General features: G+C 32.7%; 1 protein-coding gene across 2 annotated transcripts in view; it reads right to left on the bottom strand.

The window, feature by feature from the left end:
• The window catches only part of LOC118204135 (activator of 90 kDa heat shock protein ATPase homolog 1-like), a 90,350-nt gene that overhangs the window by 66,173 nt on the left and 1,019 nt on the right, over positions 1 to 23,158 (bottom strand). For both annotated transcript variants that reach the window (XM_085809970.1, XM_085809971.1), the window contains exon 2: positions 9,945 to 10,024. In XM_085809970.1, the coding sequence (XP_085666096.1) occupies positions 9,945 to 10,024 (80 nt within the window). The remainder of the gene's footprint in view (positions 1 to 9,944; positions 10,025 to 23,158) is intronic.

The following is a 23,158-nucleotide window of genomic DNA, read 5'->3' as shown; positions in this document are numbered from 1 at the left end:
CTGTAAAATTCCTCTGCTCCCCTTAGCAAATACATAATTTTTAATATACAAAAATTGAAATGTTCATGAAAGAAACTTGAATGATAAGTTTTAGGAAGAAATTTCTAAGGATTCAAATCTCTACAGCGAAAATTCTTTATACAATACTTAAAATGCACATTATTTTAAAAACATTTTACGTATATATCACTTAAATGATTCTTTACCTTTAGGGATAAAAAATTAAATTTTGAAAAATTTCGACATCTTGAAGAAAATTTGAAAATTTGAACATCCCTTGTCACCTTAAACTCTCGAAGAGTATTTTCGAACTGCCCCCCTTAACAATCTAATTGCCTCCCTGTCGGGTGTGGCCCCCATGTTGGGAAACACTGCTCTAAAGCATTACAGGTGATACGTTGTTTGTATTATTTTAAGTCTCACTAGATGCAAACAATCAAGTTTTACATTATTTTTTTTATTTTTTGGCTGTATCTTGTGACCACGGTAAAGATTACTCAAAGGCAACAACTCACTTTAATAAGCAGAGATAACTTTTAAAGGTGACCAGTTAATTACAAATAATTAAATTAGCTAGTTAGATACCCTTTATCTGCTGACATGTCAATCTCTCGACTATGTACTTATGAGGTTTTACTTGATCTGATAAAAGTTAAATAGTCCAAAACCTCTGACAGACGTGAATCAAATTATTCGTGGGTCTATAAATCTTGCCTTCAAATCCTTCTAAACTTTTCTAGGTTCAGTAAAATAAAATAATTTTAAAATGCTTATATTTCACTTCTTGCTCAGAAACTTGAATATCACATCGTTTGTATTAGAAATAGAAACAAATTACAATCCATGAACCTATTCACCCATTCAAAAGATAATTATATTTTTTAATGAATGCCAAAAATATTTGTACAAAATGCTAATTTACATCCAAAATAGCAGTCGTAAAAACAGACAGAAATTTCAGATGATTAAAATTAAGGACCTCCTGCCGAATTTGGTCGAAATTAAGGACTTTTAAGGACCAAAAATCGATTCCGAAACATCTAAGGACTTTTAACGATTCTTAAGGACCATACGAACCCTGTATTAAACCAATAGTCTCTTCAACAATCAATTGTATCACAAAATAAATCCAAATTCCCCTTTTAATTACGTGAAAATAGTATAATACGAGAAAAGACTATTAGTGCATCTGAAATATTTTCAGACATTGACACTAAAATACATTTATAAGAAGATGTTAGCACAAATATAATTAGTTACAAGTATAACTTAAAAATTAATTTTACATACATCTACAAAAGAAATTAAATACTTACAATTCATTCCATCTATGTAATAAATAAAATCAGATTTTAAATTCATTGATTTTGCAATGCTATGTATAAACTTTTAAGAACTGGATTTTTTTCCCACCATTAACTGTTATAAAATTATGCTATGAATAACACCTTTATTGTTTTAAAAAGCAGTATATTTGCAATACTTTTGTAATGGAAATTATTGTTTACAACATGGAAATGGGGTAGCAGTTACGTCTATCCTATTAAATAATATATAACTGCTGAATAATCATCTGTGTAATATTAAGACAGTTGCTAAATTCTAAAAAGTCAAAAGAACACTTTTTTAACATGTCAACAGACTTTTGATGAAAAAGTTTTAATAAGCATATACATTATAAATAAAATGCAATTCTTGATTAGAATTGAAGACAAGATAAAACAAAGCCATTCAGGATTTTTAAACAAAACATAAATAGAAAAAAATGCCAATAAAAAATCACAAAACTAAAACTGCTGTTTGAATTCTGAATCTAAGGAGTCAGATGAATGAATATCTCTACTCCTTTTTTTTTTAAATCCAAAATTTTAACCTGTGCCTGTGTTTTTCTTCTGTCAGATAACTTACTTTTACCTTCACATAGCTTTTTGTCTTTGAGTGTTTGATGATATGCATCCTGAGCAGACCTGGCATATCATAACATATCAGGAGTTTCATTAATATTCACCCCATATCTATTTACCTTTATGGCATCATAAAACAGTCTGCATTGCAATTAAAAGAATTTCCTGAAGGTTTTTCTAAAAACATTGTGGCATTGCCATGTGATAAAATTAACTAGTTTTACAACACTCCAACGTGTTTCAAAATCTGAATTATTAATCCGGTCTTAATAAAACTGATCAATTCACATTGCATCATAGATAACAAAAGTGTCTTTCCAAAACACCCTTACTTCTGAATAACAATTCTTTAAACCGCACTTTTGATTTCTCTGCAACTATGGAATTTATCCATTATTTTTATACAGTATATGCAGTAACCTCTCACATAAAAATTTATTACATGTAATGAGCGTAGTATCTAATGAAGAAATGTACCTGACCAACCTATATTTGAATGGACTTCTTTCAACTATTTTTGATGCAAGCTTAACCAAAACGGTTCTGCATTGAGTTCTGAATTATCTTTTCTTTAGATCAGACGCTCTACTTATAGCAAAACTCGTACCAGCAGCGATACCCACGTCTATATCTGCAACATTACAATAAATGGTTTGATCCAGAATAAGTTTTATTACTTTTTCAGAAGTTTTTACTTCTCTTTTCACAAATTTGGAGAGAAGATGAGAGCATACTTAGAAATGGATGTAAAACTCCCACAACAGAAATGAAAAAAGATTGTTGTCAAAAGAAGCATATCATTAACTGTTTCTCTCAGTCTTACACACATGTTTAGCAGAAAAAAGGCAATGTAATCTGCTTAGCATAACCACCTTTAAATACTCTATGCATGTCTAAGTAATGCACTTAAGATTTCAGTCAGTAGATCTGCGCCTAGCTTTAAAAGCACCATGAATGGTATGCAAACCACAGGACCCATTATCTAATATCTGACAGTCATTACTATTTGCTAAACTTCCTTCAAATCCCTCAGGAATAAAGATGGATATTTGGTCTGTCGAACAGTACCTGGAGCAATTTCTTTTTATCTAGTTCCGAGGTTTCCTCAAAAAAAAACTTCTCAGAAAGTCATTAGCAGTAACATGACGCAAAAAAATTTAACGCTAAATACCTTGTGCTCACTTCATTCTCACATTGTCCCAAAATCTAACAAAAAAGAAAGAAAAAACATTAGACCTCTCTCTACAATTCTATTTAAAGCTTCATCAAAGCATATTACGAATTTGATATTCTTAAGATCAGAAATGAAAGAGAGTACGAAAGCAGTGCAAATGTTTCTATTCCCGGGGAAAACGTAGACACCATTTACATATATAAAATTTGCGACAGATCTCCCCATTACTGCTTATACTGTGCAAAGGTGAACCAGAAATAAAATGTTTAAAAATATTGTTTGTAATAATAATATCATTGTAACCACCTTATAATAGTTCATTTATATTAAATATTTGCCAATGATAAAGTATCATACAAAAATAATGCATCTGATCCCTTATTTTTATTACTTCGTTTCATTTTTACATATCATGTACCAGCATGTAATGTAGCATTTATGAAATAATTTCATCCTTAGTCACTATCATATACTAGTGCGAGTCAAAATATTCTATCAAGAAAGGCCTAAATATTACTTGGTAATCAGTATGATACACATACACTCACGTTTGTGAAAATTGCAACACCAAGAAGGAATCGTCATAATTGAATGCAATTTAATACACAGTTGAGTGGTAGTGGTACAAATAAATGATTAAATGTTCAAAGCAAACAAACAAGAACAAGAGATCAGAATCAGTATTTTGTGTGGCCACCACGCGCCGCAATAAGTGCTGCTACACGACGTGGCATGGAGTCAAACAAAGTTTGAATGTCTGACTGAGGAAGAGCATTCCATATCGTTTGTACGCGTACCCAAAGTTCGTCTGCAGACGCAACAGGATGAGGATCACGAGCAAGACGCCGACCAATGACATCCCACACATGTTCAATTGGCGACATATCCGGGGAACACGCAGGCCAAGGAAGAAGCTGTACCTGCTGCGCTGCAAAGAAGGATTTAACAATCCGAGCAGTATGAGGGCGGGCATTGTCCTGTTGAAATATAGCGCCTGGCAAGCTTTGAAGGAAGGGAACAGCTTCGGGCTGTAGAACTTCACGGATATACCGGTTGCTGTTCAAATTTCCCACAATTCGTAGCAATTGAGATCGTCTATGATATGCTATGGCGCCCCAGACCATAACTCCAGGTGTTCGTCCACTGTGGCGTTCGATAATGCACTCCGGAAGGTGGCGTTCACCGGCATAGCGTCTGACACGAATGCGGCCATCATGGTACCACAAATTAAAGCGGGATTCGTCAGAAAACCCGACATGCTGCCAATCAGCACGCCAGTCTCTATGCTGATTGGCCCATTGTAGCCGCAGGCGGCGATGGTCGTGCGTTAGGGGGATCCTGTATAAAGGAGTCCGTGCGCGCAGTCCACACTGCAGCAGACGTCTACGAATTGGTGAAGCACACAATGAAACACCTGTAGCTATTGACCACAGTGCTGCCAATTGTCTAGAGGAAGCTGTACGGTCCGTCCGCGCCATGCGGACCAGGTGTCTATCATCGCGAGCTGACGTCACATTTCGGGGTCCACTCCCGGATTTCCGAGTTGTCCGACACTCGTCCGTCCACTGCTTCCAAACGCGCATCACTGTGCTGCTGTTACGCTGCACACGAGAGGCTACTGCACGATACGACAATCCAGCTTCACGAAGGCCGATGATTCTCCCTCGTTCAAACTCTGTAAGTTGTTCAAATCTCGCTCTCTTTCGTCGACGAGGCATAACTACAGATTGAGTTAACGTTTACCACTAGCAGATAACCACCGATAACCATACACGCCTCGCTACAGCCGTCTATTTATTCGGATCCATCAGCCGTTCAGAGGGTGCTGCTCAGCATACGCATGCACTACGGATTTGCAATTCTAATCATTTGCATATCATGCGCTACTTTGCATTTCCTGAAAATTTCAGCTCACTCGCGTAAGTCCTTCATGGTGTTGCAATTTTCACAAACGTGAGTGTAATTATGCTTTATTCTCATTTTTAAATTTTAATCATATTTGTTATAAAATGTAAGTGGTCTTTTGGGAAAACACCATTTTCATAGTGGGACATTAATTATCAATATATCGCCATGTGACCGGCAGTCAATATATTAACCTCTAAACAAAGTTTCTCTCCTCCTTCAGCTTATGCTCATCTAGCATTTATTTCAGTTTTCTTCTCGGAAATGTGGAGGTTACTATAATTTTTTAAAAAGGCACTTTGAAACCAATACGTCTTAGTCCTTGGGTTCATATAAAATTCCCCGGCTTTTCTAATCAATTTTCGAATTCCAATTTTTCTAAGTTTTCTAGGTAGCAGGGCACACCTGTCTTACTTACATTTACAAATATAGTATTATAAATATCGGTTAAACAGGGTTCGTACACATTTTTGCACATGGAAATTAAGTACTTTTAAGGACCATTAATGAAAAAATTAAGGACCTATCAGCAAATAGCTAAATAAATTAAATTCAATCAGCTTACATCTGAACTTCACTTTTGTAATAACATTCCAAGAATAAAATAGATCCGTAAGTAGGATGCATTCTTATTAAACATAATTTAATAAACTATAAAACAGATTTGAGAAAAAAATCCACTTTATAAAATTCATCAAGTAACATTAAATATTTTACACGTATAATAGTTGAACATATTTGAAAAAAGATTAGGGACATTTTATTAACAGATTTATGTTGATTTTTTCTTTTATGTCTCATTTTCCCACGTCTAGAGGTTTAGTAAATAGCAGGTAGATTTTATGCATAGGTTATGTTAGGATTTTATGCATAGATTTTACGCAAATGACATAGGTGAAAATGAGAAATAAAATCATAATCAGCATGATCCGTAACAAAAGATTAGCTGTTGCTAGTGCTGCTGCTTACTAGAAAGAGAACTGTTGATAAGAAAAACCTGAAAGCCTGATGTAGGCACTGTTGGCAAGTTCTAAAAGTTAGTTGTGCTTCGTCTGTCTGAAGTAGTTAGTGATGTACCTTCATATAGAGTTTCTGGGATTGTAACCTGGTTAATATATTTTTAAATTCCAATAAGCCACTAATGCAGCAGAGGTGATAAGTTGTTTTGTATTATTTTAAGTCTCAATAAATGCAAAAAATAAGTTTGCAATAGTTTTTACATTTTTTTACTGTACCTTGTTGGCCACAGTAATGATTAATGAAAAGCAATAATAACTTGCTTTAATAGGCAGAGACAACATTAAAGGTCAGCAGTTAGTTATAAATAATTAAATTAGGTAGTTAAATACCCACAGTTATTATATAGATTTACATGACCACTATTAAAATCACAATCTAATAACACTTCACAGTTTAAATACATGTAATTTATGTCACTGATTCTTAAACAGTATTAAGATAATTACACATTAAAAGTTACAAACAAAATATTTATGCATCTTTTTAACTTGGGTCTTCCCAGACATTTTGGTTAATTTATATCAATTTTCTTCTCTAAAACATCTGTTCTAATCTAAGAAATCTGTTTCAATACACAAACCAATGTTCTTACTTGTTTCTGCATGCTTTATCTCCTAACTTGCCAATCTCTCAACAGTGTACCTAATGAGGTTTTACGTGATACCGACGAGGCAGAATTTTAAGTTAAATAATCCAAAACCTCTGACAGACATGAAGCAAATTATCGTTATGTCAGAAAGCATCACATACAGATTTAAATAAACTTACTTAAAAAGAACTTGGAACATATGGGCACGTTCTTATGTTGACAAAATAAACTAAAGCTTGTGGTGATGCAATTAAAACAGGAACAGCCGAATTCAAACTAAAAATATGGACTAGTAGTCAAGGACTACACAATTTAAATTTAATCTAAGGTGGCTCAGTAACTTTATCGTAGGAGCAATTCAAATATTAGCAACGATAATGCAAAGATGAATAATTAATTACGAATTACCAGAGCTGGTAAGAACTAAAGCAACATCCAGTGGAGGGTAAAAAAATTCTATCTTACAATCCAAAAATTTCAAGTTTAAAAACTATCTGATTTGCATTATGGTGAGGAAATGGAAAGGGGGAGTTATAGTAAAGGCTAAAGTTCTAAACAACTGATTAATTTGCATAATAATAACTGTACATATCTTTGAAGAATAATTTCCTTCCTCTTTATGTATTCAGTTTCTTTGAAAACGTTTCTTCTTCACTTTAGAATTTTAGTAATTAAAGATTTATGTTATTCTAAAAGACCAAATGCACTTAGAATATAAAGAAAAAGCTGCTAATTTTATTTGAGTAATATGAACATTCAGAATAAATATGAAATGATATGTGGTAAGGGCTGGTTTCAGAGCCGACGAGGCAGAATTTTTAGATTTTAGTGACACACCAAGCAACAAAATCTAGAAATGGCAAAACTTTTAGAATTTAGAGCAGGGACTGGGAGCAGAATTTAGGAGATCATTAGGCAGCATAATTAGGAAGGCACTAGGTGGCAGAATTTAGGATCCTCAGAGACTGCATCAGGTGGGAAATGCCCAGTGCCAGCCCTGTGTATGATCCATTGAGACATATAAGGTGAATCTTTTAAATTGTCAGTTTTCAATTTCTTTATTAATAGAAAAAATTCCTTTTTATAAATGCCTGTCCATGCAAAAAGATTAGAAACATTTTTTATATTTTCCATGCTTGTGTCTAATGAAAAGCTGAGAAAATAACGAGAAGATAAACATGTTAACAAAAAGACTTCTAGCATCAGAAGTACAACATTCAAACATTATATTTTCATTGTCCTTCCAAAAATTCTTCACAATGTAAGAAATTTACCATAAAATTTCTGTAAAATACATCCATTATGTATTAATAAATAAAGACATTTTGTCACATTTTTCTGGAGCCTTCTAGAATTGTGGGTCTGTAAAACTTTCCTTCAAATTCTACTAAACTTTCCAAGTTGCAATGTCTAAAATCCTAAAGAAAAATTAGCTCTACCAATTCTGTAACAGAAAAATGGCCAGAATTATTTTTAAAAAAGTCAGTTGAAAAAAGTGTAAAATTAATTTTATAGAGAAAACTGATGCATATTTTCATAATTTTGAATATTCTGAAACAATTACATGGGAAAACTTCTTACCATGAAAAGAATTTAAAGAAAAAATTTTTTAATTAATTACATAGCTATTTTGCTTTTGCTATGAATTGTTCTCTAAACTGTGCTTTATAGCATTTTATTACCTTGTTTATCTTTCATATTCAAAATACTGTATAATAAGTCGCCAAAACGAAAAATAATGTCTCTTCATAATATGACAGCAAAAAAATATAAATGTTTTATTTTAATATTATTTTGTAAATATAATTTCAATATATTACCATTATTTTAGTTAAATTTATCAATGTTATAATGTTTTAAAAAAAAAATCGTTGAAAAATTCCCAGATCTCCGATTTAAAAATTTTCTAAAGAAACTGATATTAAAATCATCAAAATGTTGATAAGTCACCAAATTTGTGCTGTTTAATAAAAGAATTCACATCCACAAAAGTGGAAAGTTGTTTAAGAGCTCTTCATTAGAAAAAAATGAAATAATTTTGAAATACTTATGTTTCACGCCTTGCTCAGAAACTCCAGTATCCCACCTTTCATATCAGAAACAGGAACAAATTATAACCCATGAACAGATTCAAAAGATAATCATATGTGTCAGTGAATCACCAATTCTTCCAAAATGATAATTCACACTCAAATTAGCACTTATGAAAACAAGACAGAAATTTCAGCTGATTAAAATTAAGGACCTTCTGACAATTTTGGCCGAATTTAAGGACTTTTAAGGACCAAAAGGAGATTTAAAAAAACTTAAGGACTTTTAAGGACTCTTAAGAACCGTACGAACACCCTGTTAAATTACACTTGAATATTAAATGTACATTATGCACAGAAAGTTAATGACGATTATCTTTGTCTTTTTAATGCACTTTTCAGATACTGTTGATGACAGTAACTTTTAATTAATATTATTCTGAATGCAGATTATTCTGAATGCATACACCTTTACAAAATTTAAGTCTGCAACAGTTTGCAGAATTTGTTTTGCTTCCAATAAAGAGAGGCCTACACCTAATAGCCCTCGAAATCTATCAAATTTTGATTAAAAATTATGCCTAAGTTTCTGTTGTGCCTAATTTTTAGTTTTTTTTCTTTTGGCATGTTTCTCTTCTCTCAAGTTTTCACGGTATTAAAGATCCTAAATTAAGCCAGCATTTAAGAAAAATCATTTAGAATGTTTGAACCTCTAAAAGCATCAGAATGTTTGTGTGATACAGTGTTACTGACATACAAACAACTTAAATATACAAATTTATTTATTACAAGAGCAAATTTTAAACAACTAAAAGCCACATAAACATTAATGTCAAAAGAATAAATATTATTCTTTTGACATTAATGTTACCATTGGAGCTTTATAATCTATACTTTTATTTATTCATAATGCAAAATCCACCACTGAATAAATCACAATATAAGAATCAGACTTTGTTCTCTTAAGCTCCATAACTATTGTCTACACTAAAGAGCCAAAACGTTTTGAGTTTTATGTAAATGCAGGCTTTGGGGAAAGCTGCATAAATAAATATTATAAATTTTCACAATCTGTTATCCAAACAAAAAAAAAAAAACAGTTTAACAAACAGTTCCACTTAACTAAATCGTATCAACTTTTTCCATCCAAAAAAGATTAATATTATCCAACACAACAAAGGAAAACTTTTTATTAATCCATATTCAAAACTATATCTATAGTTTGTTTTAATTATTTCTTTTGAAATGAATAAGATATGTATATGTTAAATTTCTTTTATATGCTAAACGATAAAATAATTAAATTAAAAAAAAAAACTTACCAAAATCAGTTTCCATCTTTGTGCCTATCAAAATCTCATTAAATTTCTCTTTTGACCATTGACATGCATTTTTTTCTGTCCTGCGCAGGGGGGAAAAATAGATAAATTAAGAATCTTACAAGGAATGTTCAATCAGTTTTCTAAAACACAACAAAAGAAACAGCAAGTTACTCCACTCTAGTGGTGAGCTAAGGGAGCTGGCACAAGGCCTTTGTTAAACTTTCCTTTGATTTGTGAGAACCTTGTCCTTTCTGTTTACTTGTTTATTTATTCCAAGAAAAACTCGGCTCACCAGCGACCAAGCACTGAAGTCACTGAACACTGGTAGTTGGAATTCCGCCAAATAGACTGCCCGAATGGATATTTTTGTGGTTTTCCCCCCATGTTTAATACATATATGAGCCAGTTTCCCATAGAGAACCCTCCACGAAGGCATTCTTTCCCTAAGCAGATAGCCCTTGAATGCTTTGCCATAATTAAATAAACCAAATCAAGAAAAATTCACATCTCTCATGACATTGTCATACTCACTCATGTACATAGAGTGGTAAAAAAAACCTTTTCCGATATATGAACCCCTAGTGGCCTCTCGAAGTTCATTTAATCAACATCCAATATAACTGAAAAGATATAACCTAGAAATAAGATCAGTTTGCGATATCTATGAAGTGTCATCCTATGTAATTAAGTGATATCTGTGCTATATCTGTCATCGTGTGTAATTAAGTGAACAAAAAGTACCAAGACAGAATTTTTATTTTAATGAAAATAGATTTATTTACTTTGTCAGCTTGCAGAGACATTAGGTTATTTTGAAGCAGGAGAAATAAAAAATGAGCAATGCCCTCGCCGAGGAACCTCTCAAATTTGCATCAAGCAAGCTGACCACTACACTATGAATGCATGCTAAGGCGGCGGAGAAATACTTTATACACTCCCTTTTAAAGGGAGACAGGAGATTAGGGGACCCAACCACCAAATACTGGTGGTGGAGAATCATCATCCACCACCCTCCCCAGTTCAGGTGCCACTGTAGAGGCATTAGCTATTTTTTGAAAGCAGATGTGAAAAATGAACAATGCCCTCACCAAAACTCGAACCACAGACCTCTTGAATACACGTGCTGACCTCTACACCACAAAAGCATGCTAAGAAGGAGGGAGAAATACCTTATAAGCTTTTTATTGCCTTTAAAATACTATCATTCTACAGTATTACTATCTTTTTTAACTATCAAAAGCTCCTTGATATCAATAAATCAAAATGAAATTGCAGATACTGTAATTCGAAGGTAGGGGCTCGAGATTTTGATTATTTAAAACAACAAAGTTCTTGTAATAGTGGTTACAGTGAAAAAATTTTGAATGGCAACACCCACTTTTTTCTTGTGCATACAGATCAGTGCACTGAAAAGCCACGACTTAAGAGCAATACACGTATGATAAAAATTGGCGGCATAAAACATTTGCAAAGAAGAGCATTACAAAGGACCAACGACAAAACTGAGAGGATGTGCTCTGATGCACTTTACATAATTCACACAAATAGAGAGTAGAAGGATCAATCACAGAACACATGTACAAAGCAAACTTGTAGAAAATCTTTAATAAGAGTGTGGGGAGATTGTTTCTTCAATCAAGTGTTCAAATGTGCTAAGTTGACACTTATAGGGAAACAACGAGGTGAAATGATAAGACACTTTTACTTGAACGGCAAAAATGCTGCCGAAGGTGTGCGAGATTATTGGCAAAATCATAAGCTAAGATGAGGCTCATGTTTCATTAAAAATGTGCGTGACGTAAACCCATCTGAAAAAACTGGATGCACATGTAATAGACTGTGATCCAAATGACCATGAGTTAGTGATTATATTATTATGAGGGTACACTTTTAGCTTTTAGAAACTACAAGTTACTAAATATTAAATGCATTTACAAATTATTAAATATTACATCTTCCGTTTTTTTAAAGAGTTCAAAAGTTTTAACAGTCTAAAATCAGTCCAAATACCTGGCCGGCTTTCTAATCACTCTCCCACTTCTAGTTAGCTCACCGTTTCTTGTTTCTGAGTTAGCAGAGTTTGGTAGTTGATCTTCTAAACTTTGCCATTGAGAATATCTGGAATCATATCCTTTTACATGTTTTCTGTGTATTAACTCCGTGTTCTGTTCCTCTGATATTCTCTTCAACAGCTGAACTGTTTTCTTCTCAATACGGATCCACCTGATCTAAGTATATATGATCTAGGCGTCTTATGCACTTCTTCTACAACTGTTGGTTTCCAGCGATTATCTTGATATACCCGAACACAATCTCCTTTATTTAGCGATGGTAATGTTTTTGTATGACGATCATAATATGACTTCTGTTTAGTTCTTTCTTGGTTGATTTTTTCTTTTACATTTTTCACAACTTGAGGTTTAAGTAATTCTTCAGATGTAGGAAGAAACGTTCTTGTTCTTCTACTCATAAGCCGTTGAGCTGGTGATCCTAGCATCTCATTAGTTGGAGTGTTCCTATGAGCTAACAATGCTAAATAAGGATCAGCATGATCTGCTTGAGCTTTCTGTAACAATTTCTTCGCCATTTGTACTGAACGCTCTGCTAATCCGTTTGACTGTGGATGGTATGGACTACTTGTTATATGTTTAAATTGGTATTTCTCTGCAAATTCTTTACTTGCAAACTGAGGTCCATTATCAGATATCACTATCAATGGTATACCGTATCTTGCAAAATGCGATTTCATGTAACTGTTCACTGTCTGACTTTGAGTACCCGGTAGGTTTAAAATTTCAAAAAAGTTGGAATAGTAATCTACAATTAATAAATATACATCTTTGTTAATCTCAAATAAATCTGTCGCAACTTTATACCAAGGTAAATCTGTCCCAACTTTATACCAAGGTTTTTTTCAGATTTTAAGTATCACTCCCACCAGCAAAGTCCTCACCCTAAGATTATTTTGAAAATTGCATAAAGTAGCGGTTTTGTCTTCACCGAAAAGTTATTTTGGACATTGCATGGTTTCATCTTCCCCCGAAGATAACAGATAAGCATTTAACTTAATAAGAAAGGGATTTTCACTTACTAAGCATTTAACTTAATAAAGAGATCAGTTTCGCTTGAAACAATATAAAATTCTAACTATAATGTTGTTAATTAATACTTTAATAATATGGAATAAAATGTGTCTTTGAAAATGAAACAAAATCAAATATAAAGTATATATAAGCTCTATGTGTTTCCTTTTAGCTTTGCTGCACTTAAGGAATTTATATAGTATTACATTGTTTAAATAATTGATTTTTATTAGAATTTCCTGTATTTTAATTCCATGTTCTAACTGAAGATTAATTAATTTTCATTAGAAGTCAACACATGTTAAATTTCGTTTTGGTTCTGAACGAAAAGTGTTTAAGTGACAAAATGTTATTTTTATTCTGATTGATAAATGTTTCCGGTGTGCATAATTCTTTTAGGATTTTATAACTGTATTGCTATGTATGAATGAGTTGTACATTTTGTTTCATTTTATTTTATGAATAATATTAATGGATATTTTCTTTTCGTCTTTGAGAATAGAAATGATTTAAAAGTGAAAATGGTTTTATCTAGTATATTATTTAAACTATGCCACTAATGTTTTGCTTTTATGCAATAAGAATACTTTTCTTGAATTAATGTTTTATTTACCGTTATTCTGAAAAGGCATTCTAATATTTGCTACATTTTCGAATTGTGAGTTTATCAAATTTTTAAATTATTATTTTGTAATAACGTGTGTATGTGCATATATGTGTACACACACATACTTTCGTACTTACATATATACATGCAAACATGAACACATACATCCATTTCTAAATCCGGGCCTGATAACAGAACAGTATCAAAAATTTACTTTTGACACTTGAAGATAAAATTTTTTTGTTATGTTACATATTTTGTTGTGTTACATATTTTGATTGGAGGAATGGGGTCGCATTGCATGCGACATTATTTAGATTGATATAATTTAGCTTCCTGTCTCCGAATTTTCAAGTGTCTAATATAAATGTAATAGTTGTGTTATATATATAGAATTATGCCAAGTATATATTGAGTAAGCAATTCAGTTTACTTAAATAAATTTTACTTAATCATTTACAGTTAAATGCAATGTTCTAGATATATCTTATTGTGCGAAATACGTATTGAACAAAGCAATTCAGTTTACTTAAATAAATTTTACTTAATCATTTACAGTTGAATGTAATGTTTTCCTAGATATAGCTGTTACTTGTTATTACTTATGCTCACTTGTCCGACTGTAACATCAGACCAAGCCCACGAAACTCCTCGTGGCAAGGAGCACAAGATTACGCCTGGCGTTGGCAACAGCCTTCAGTGGCGTAGCCAGGGGGAAGGGGGTGTATGATGCCCCCAGGCCCCGCTCGCAGAGGGGCACCAAATAGTCTCCAAACAAGACATTTAACATATTACTGTTTTTTTTCCGGGGGGGGCCAAAAAGTATTTTGCCTCGGGCACCAGTTATGCTCACTACTCCACTGACGGCCTTCAGCACCTTAAAGGTGACAGTGTGATTTAGCTCAGTTCCATCTCCAATTTTGATGAAGAGCATCCCAGAGGTACGAGTCTGAAAGTCCTCCTATCCCCTTCCAGCAGACCACACGAGAGGACTTCCAGCTTGCTACATATTTAGAGTGCTGCCATGCCAAAAGCAAAGCAATTCGCTTGAGCAAAGCAATTCGCTTGGATCTACATAAATTTCATTTAATCACATACAGTTAAATCTCCTGTTTGCAGACATTCATGAGATAAAGGATTTTATCTGTCATCAGACAGAGTGTGCTATTTGCCTGCTTCGAGCAGAGAACTCGGAAACTGTTAAGGAGAAATGTTCGTTGACAGAGGTTAGACTATATATTTTTATGTACTCAACAAAATGAACATAAATGCACTTAAATTTTATGGTAATGTGCATTCAGTATATGGGAATGAAACATTGATAAGCTATGAAAATTTTAATAAAGGGTTTGTTTTTTTAATCTCATATAAATAAAATAACAATTTTATTATGCATTTCTGGTGAAAATGTACTCAAGTTTCTTCCATTGCAGGCAAATCCCATAAATGCATATTATAAAATTAAGTATGAATTATAACAATCGTTGGAGCTTTGAAATGCAGCAAAAGAATGCATGTGAAAACGACAGCGTTGTGTGTTGAAATTTAATTGTTATGTGCCTAGCAGCTAGAGTTTGAAGAATTTTGAAAATTTCGTAACTATTGCTGAGCTGGTTGCATTAATACAGACAAAAGTCGTTAATCCGGACTCGTCGGGACTTCGGCGATTCCGGATTATCGATCTTTCCGGATTATAGATCATCAATTTAAATCTGGTAAGATGGCATGCAGAAATTATAAAATTAAAAATATGAAACCGTAATTTATGAAATAAAGAACAATTATGATCTAAAGGGTATCAAAATTTACAAAAAAAAAAGCTTAATATTTATTTGTTTACTTTATTAAACATTTCTTTCAATTTAAGTTGTTTAGGTTGCTTCGTTTTTTATGTGATAATACATTCTCTTTAATTCTTTAAACAGACATAATTTCTTGTTCAGTTACAAAGTTCCGCTGTTCAAGTCCAATAATTGCTGTGTCGAGAATACCGACTAATTTGTCAATTGAAATTTTTTCGTTTTCAATAACCTGTCACTTTCTTCGCTATCAGAAGCGAATTATAATGACGAGGAATTTTATTTAAATCATATCAAAGATGGAGTACATCGAGATGAAATACTACATTTAATAAGGAATTATAAGCCAAATAAAATAAAAACTTCTGCCCTGAAGATAAGGATAGAGCTGACAGATCAACTTCCAATTCATTGCGCGGCGCCGCGCCGTTAAAGATCAACAAAGTTTATATAAACAAACATTAAAGTTTAGATAAACAAAGGATATGCCTTTATCCATTTTTTGTAGCAATTCCACTTTTTGTTTAATGAACTTCGAAACATACTTTCGCTTTGTAGATCATTTACATATTAATAAATATATATCAGAAATTCTATTTGACATAATCGAAAGTTCAAGCTTACTTTTAATAAATTGCTTTAACAGTCTGCAAAAAATAATAAGCCGGATCCAATTCGAAGATTAAGGAACAACGCAATCTGCAACATTAACTGAAATAGATAATTAAATAATTTTAGCTTAGCCTACACCGTCCGTTATACATTAAATGCGCACTCGTAAACGTATTTTGCACATGCGCACAAGCATATTCTCAGCCGTAAAGGCCTTACGCGCATGCTTCTTGCACACGCGCACAAGCATATTCTCAGCCATAAAGGCCTTACGCGCATGCGTCAACGCGACGCATGTGGAGAAAGTTTGAAGCTTTGAGGTACGGATTATAGATCATTCCGGTTTATGGGTGTCCGAATTAACGACTTTTGACTGTATATAAATGTGAAATTATGGTACACTTCTGTTATCAGAACCAGATTCAGAAATGTATGTACGCATTGATGTACGTGTTCGTAAATGCATGTATATACATACATAGACCATACAAATACACTAAATTTTCTGGTACTTACGTATTAACGCAACCAGGCCAAAATTTGCATAAACTGCCAAATTTGGCGCCCCTACTTACGGCAACCCTACGTGTTATACGTAGTTTTGTAAAAAGAGCATGTGGAAATTCACAAAATTTTCCTGCAGTTTCGTGCAAATTTTTGTAATTTATGAGAAAACAGCAGTGTGGATGGATAAAGTCAAGAGTGTGCGCAATGCCATTTTTGTGCAATTCTGGGATTTTTTTTAAGTAAAAATAAGTTGACGTGTACATGGTTATGGCAAATACGGTTTTCAATCAGTGCTAAAAGCAATAGCCAAAAGAGTTCTGCCGAAAAAATAATTCTGCAACTTATTCAAATTCGAAACCGGAAGGGTTTAACTGCTATTTTATATTTTGTATTAAAAATTATCTGTAATTAATAAATGTACATTTTCTTTCTATTCATACTTTTTTACTCAAACTTACAAATCGCGCCAACCTGGTTGCGATAATACGCAAGTACCAATTTTCTTTTTACACAGTTTTGAATTTACAAAGAGTAATAATAATAGCAATTCTAAGATTATTTGATCAATGTGAAGTTTTCAATGGGGAAGAAATACTTGAAACTGTTTTAGAGGATCACCATCAGCCGTAATAAGAGTAATGATGATGATGGAGAAGGTCTAATAACAGCGGATTAAATTTTTGAAAGCCTGCAATTGGGTAATAAACTTGGAAATCATTATTACACAAGATCACAATATAGAACAAACTCTACAATTTCAGCATTACTCGACTCTTCGCATAGCTCAATACTAAGAGTTATGCATGAAACTTGCCCTTCCCCCCCCCTAAAAAAAGTCACTGCAACCAATAACAGAGTTTTTGTTTAAATACAGTAAACCCAAAAATGTGGAAAGAAGTTTTGGATATCTCAAGTGATAAAAGCAGAGCCACACCAAATGTGTGTAAAACGGTACACCTATTTCCTGATAGTGAATAATTTGTTATATTTCTTTCAAATATTTGGCAAAACTATATTTACAGGTACCCCTTGGCAAAATTTGGCGATTTTTGGCAGTACATGGATAATTTCTAGTTTGTGCACTCCTTTGACTTCATCCATGTACACATCGACCTATTTTCACTTAAAAAAACATCAGAGAATTGCACAAACTTGGCATTGTGCATTCCCTTGATTTTGTCCATGTACACATCGAAATATTTTCCCTTGAAAAGTCAAAGGAGCACCCAATTCTAGGTAAAAGTATATTTACGGAACATTCAACTACTCAGATTGCACAAAAAATTAAACAACAACTTGGCAATAAACGAAGCAACTTCGCGATAAATGAAACAACTTCACGATAATACAAGGGGTACCCTTCAGTCTACTCTAACCAAATATTTTTATAATATTATTAGGATAAACAATAATGAATTTTGTTTTTTTGATATCCTGAAATGATTTTTATACAAGGAAACTTATCCACCATTATTCTTTCATTTTAGCAATTTTTTTTTATACAGTATTATGCAGAATAATCAACCATGTAAAAAATGAATATACCAACCATGTGAAAGAAGAATCTGGTATACTACCATAAAATATTCTTACAGCAAAATCCACCTCGCTTGTAAAAAATGATCACATATCGAATTGCATCAGACTTTCTAAGGGAGACTTAACATCCGATCCACTCACTGTTATTAATTTTTTGGTGGTGAATAACCTTCTGGAGCTGATCTGACATAAGCAACAACACACAACTCTTGTATCTTTTACTAGCAGTTGTATCCTGTGCAACTAAATAATCAGAACATATATCACATACTTACTCTGATTCATTTGGATATATAGTCAAAAGTCGTTAATCCGGACTCGTCGGGACTTCGGCGATTCCGGATTATAGATCATCAGTTTAAATCTGGTAAGATGGCATGCAGAAATTACAAAATTAAAAATATGAAACCGTAATTTATGAAATAAAGAACAATTATGATCTAAAGGGTATCAAAATTTACAAAAAGAAAAAGCTTAATATTTATTTGTTTACTTTATTAAACATTTCTTTCAACGTAAGTTGCTTCGTTTCATGTGATAATACTTTCTCTTTAATTCTATTAAACAGACATAATTTCTTGTTTAGTTACAAAGTTCCGCTGTTCAAGTCCTATAATTGCTGTGTTGAGAATACCGACTAATTTGTCAATCAAAATGTTTTCATTTTCAATAACCTGTGGGTCACTTTCCTCACTATCAGAAGCGAATTATAATGACGACGAACTTGATTTAAATCATATCAAAGACGGAGTACATCGAGATGAAATACTACACTTAGTAAGGAATTATAAGCCTAATAAAATAAAAACATCTGCCCTAAAGATAAGGAATAGTGCTGACAGATCAACTTCCAATCCGCCGCGTGAAATTGATAAACAGATTTCGGATTTCAAAACATACTTTCGCTTTGTAGATACAAATTACATATTAGTAAATATATATCGGAAATTTTATTTGACATAATCGAAAGTTCAAGCTTACTTTTATGAAATTGCTCTAACAGTCCGTAAAAAATAATAAGCCGGATCAAATTCGAAGATTAAGGAACAACGCAATCTGCAACATTAATTGAATTAAATAATTTTTGCTTAGATTATATCGTCCGTTACACATTAAACGCGCATGCGCAAAAACATATTCACAGCCATAAAAGTCTTGCGTACACTCGTAAACGCCTGTGCGCATGTGTGAACGCGACGCAGGCGCAGAAAGTTTGTAGCTTTGAGGTCCGGATTTTAGATCGTTCCGGATTATGGGTGTCCGAATTAATGACTTTTGACTGTATAAACATTTCTTCTAAGTTCATCTGCTTAATAAACAAACTAACACTTCTACTAGTCTAGACCTCTTCTACTAATTTGTTAACATTTTTAGTATCTCTTTGTAGAATTTTTTTTCCTTTTAATATAATAAATTCCTGTCCTCTTTCAAATTTAATTAAAAATATTTGTTGTTCAAAAATCGTATGTATTCAGAAGAAACTAACAACTTTATTGAGAATAACCCCAGAAAACTTAGATATAGTGATTAAGATATAAATTATATAAAAGGGATATATAATGATTGAGATGAATATATAAGATGAAGTTATTCTTTCTATTATCTGCCCCTCCTGTAGAGAATTCACAGGAAACACACTGTATCACCAAAATATATTTATGCGGCAATTCCGATAAGTGTAAATTTCCATATTTAAATTCAATAATGATTTTTCTAATTAGCGTTTCTTTTTGCATGGAGTACATTTAGTTTTCGTTGTAAGGAATCGTAATGAGACTCCTGAAATAATTTGCCCATGATAAAAAGAAAGCATTTTATTTCTTCAGAAACACAGTATTTTATCAATATTACAGAATGTAAAAATTTGTATTCTGCCAAGTTGTACATCATAAACAATCAAATTTGATGGATCAAAACCTGTCCAATTATTTAATTACTTTTCAAGTGAAAATAATCGCTGTTTACATGGGGAAAACAATAGCAAGCACAATCTCAAATTTGTGCAATTCTTAGATTTTTTTTTTAACCCTTTGAAACACGGTGGTCGCGCCCTGAAACCACCAATTTTCGAATTTTTTTCCCCTCTTCCTTCCGAAATTTTTGAGTGAGAATCAATTGATTACTGATTGTTTACCTCTAAATAACACAAAATGACTGCAGAATCATACATGTTTTAGGTCTTTAAAATTAGAATTCCTTTTAAAATTCGTTTTCAACGAGACAAAATAACTTCTTTTTATCAATATGAACAACTTTAAATTTCAAAAATTATTAATCGCACATCCTGATTTCTATCAAAAACAATACAAAATAGCAATAATTAAACTGCATATATAAAAAACCCCTCTATATGTACGGCATTTGCTTTGTGGTTTCACGGCACGACAACTGCGCCACTAGAGCATCGTGTCACAATGCTCTAAAAGCTTGGTGGTCACGCCTTCAAACCACTGCTCTTCACAATGGCATTTGCTTGCTTCTCAAACAGGAACGTTTATTTTTACCTGGATATAGATAAGGGGTATTGAAATCACAGAGTTATTTTATTACTAACCAATTTAATGCACCTGCCCAGTAAAAAGGTCTTTCTTTTCCAGAGACTTTTCTCTGGCCTCAACACACTTGCTCCCCAAACTAGTATTGTGATTTTATAAATTATTTCCTGTGGTTTAAATTTAATATAAGAATACTTTGCTATAATTAAAAATAGAAATAGCGTAAAGATTTATTTAAATTTAAAATATTTTCTGAATATTTTGGGACAAAATACGAATAAAATAAGTATGAATGGGAAACGAATGAGCCATACCAAAGCCAAAAAGACTAAGCCCCCCCCCCATTAACATAAAAAATCCACAAATTTCATGTGCCAGATGAAAAGAAACTAAATAACGCTGGACATATAACAGTGAAATTCAGATCCAGGCAGTTCACAAGGAAGAAACCTCATAGAAAAAGATACATGTGTGAAATGTGCAATGTGGGCATGTACCAAAAAGACAAAACATGCTTTGAATAGTGTCACAAAAAATATTTGCCCTTTGAAATTTAAAAAAAAAAAAAAAATGGAAGTCTTTTTTTTTTTATCCTTATTTTAACGAGTTTTTTAATCCATTTAGCCAAACGTCCTTATTATGTAGGTACTTATATATTCACTGCTATAGAAAAATTACATAAATTTTCATTTTTTAATTTTTTCTGACGACTTACTTTGTAAAATAATGTAAAAAAATTGGTTAATCTTTGGATTTATGGCAACGTGGCAATTTTTTGGCGAAAATTTGGCGACCAACCCTGCTACAGCAACCTGCTAGTTTTTGTTTGGACGCCATTTTGTTTTCACAATGTAAAGACCTTTTTTGGGGCTGATCTTTGGAATATGGTAACAGGTAGTTTGGCAACATTTTGGAGGCAATAAAGGTTACTACCTAGGACTTTGGGAATAATGTGAGAAGTACTCAGTTCCGATTACGCATTACATTATACATATTACATTATACACGTCACCAACGAATTCATACCGCAACCATTACAAATACTTATTGTCAGATATTTAAATTATTTCCATGCACGTTTACTTCAACTAAAACGTATACCAAATTCCTACAAACATAAAATTCACAAAATAACTATCATTTAATTAAAATATAATTAAATTCAAAAACACTACTTAAAATATAAATGAGCACATACATTAAATTAATACATACATAAATACCCATTTCGAATTCACTTTAGTTACGGCCATGGGATCCAAAAATTCACGAACACTGTTTCACACAACACAGAATAAAGCCAAATACAAAATTTCCAGATTTTTTCCCGATTTCCCCCCTTTTCCGATTAAAGAGCCATAATTCGTTCATTAATATCACATGACATATCCCATGATCTCTCATTTCCCTCACACAAAATAATGCGTAATCGAAACTGAGTACTGCTCACATTATTACCAAAGTGCCAGGTAGTAACCTTTATCCCCTCCAAACTACCAGTTACCATATTGTAAAGATCAACCGTCCTAGCTAATCACCTTACCTTTATCACCTTACCAAAATGTCACCAAACTACCTGTTACCATATTCCAAAGATTAGCCAAAAAATTATATATTATGCAATTCCTACATACAGTTTTTTAACTTCGTAAATTTTGTCATTCGCACACGGAGAAAGGTAAGTTTTTTCCCCCTACTGCCTAGGTAAGTTTCAAAGACCTAGACGTATGGTGGTTTCACAGTGCAACCACCACCCACAGTACAATGGGCAAGAGTAGACTTTTTTTAATTCATATATTATTTGTCTCTAGGATCATAATATCCAATTTCTAGAGTTTTTAGTTAAAAAAAATTATAAAAATAATATCGTGCGCGTCAAGGAGTTAATATGTGAGAAGAGATCACTGTAGCATGGGAAGAACGAAAGAAAAAAATTTAACATAAGGCACGTATCGCACGGATGAGTCTGGTATTTTTAAAACTATCAATTTCTTATGGAATTCTTAGCATGCACCCATTTTCAAAATGGCTGTTGTTTTTTGCATTAGCTGGGCAGATATTTAGTTGACAAAAAATGGCAATTTTTCAAATGAAGTGGGAATAATCAGGAAGTAACAAAGAATCTTTAAAACTGTCAATTTTCAATACCTTTATTAACACAGAAATTCCTTTCTACAGACTCCTGCCCACATGATAAGATTAGAATCATTTTTGCAGTTTCCATGACTGAATAGAGAGAAAAGAAAGAAATGAAAATAAGAAAAAATACATGTTAACAAACTTCTGGAATCAAAAGTAGAAAAATCAAACAACTTTGCTTTCACTATCTTTCTCAAAAAAAAAAAAAAAATTCATCACAATCTTCTTGTAAAACGTGTCCATTTGGTGTTTATAACATGAATACATTTTGCATTAATTGTAGCTATTTAAATATTGCTCGTACCCTAAAATCTGAGAGGAAAACTGCCCAACAGATAATTTTCTGTCACATTTGCCAACCTTACTCACAGTAAAAATAAAAAAAATACTTCTAAAATATTCAGAAAAGAGCATGAAGAAAACTAATACATAC

The sequence above is a fragment of the Stegodyphus dumicola genome, chromosome X2, assembly GCF_044657685.1.
Source record: "Stegodyphus dumicola isolate Sdum_Otavi_A_Nest chromosome X2, ASM4465768v1".
Taxonomy (NCBI): domain Eukaryota; kingdom Metazoa; phylum Arthropoda; class Arachnida; order Araneae; family Eresidae; genus Stegodyphus; species Stegodyphus dumicola.
The sequence above is the reverse complement of the archived record's forward strand: the minus strand, read 5'-3'. Positions and strand labels throughout refer to the sequence as shown.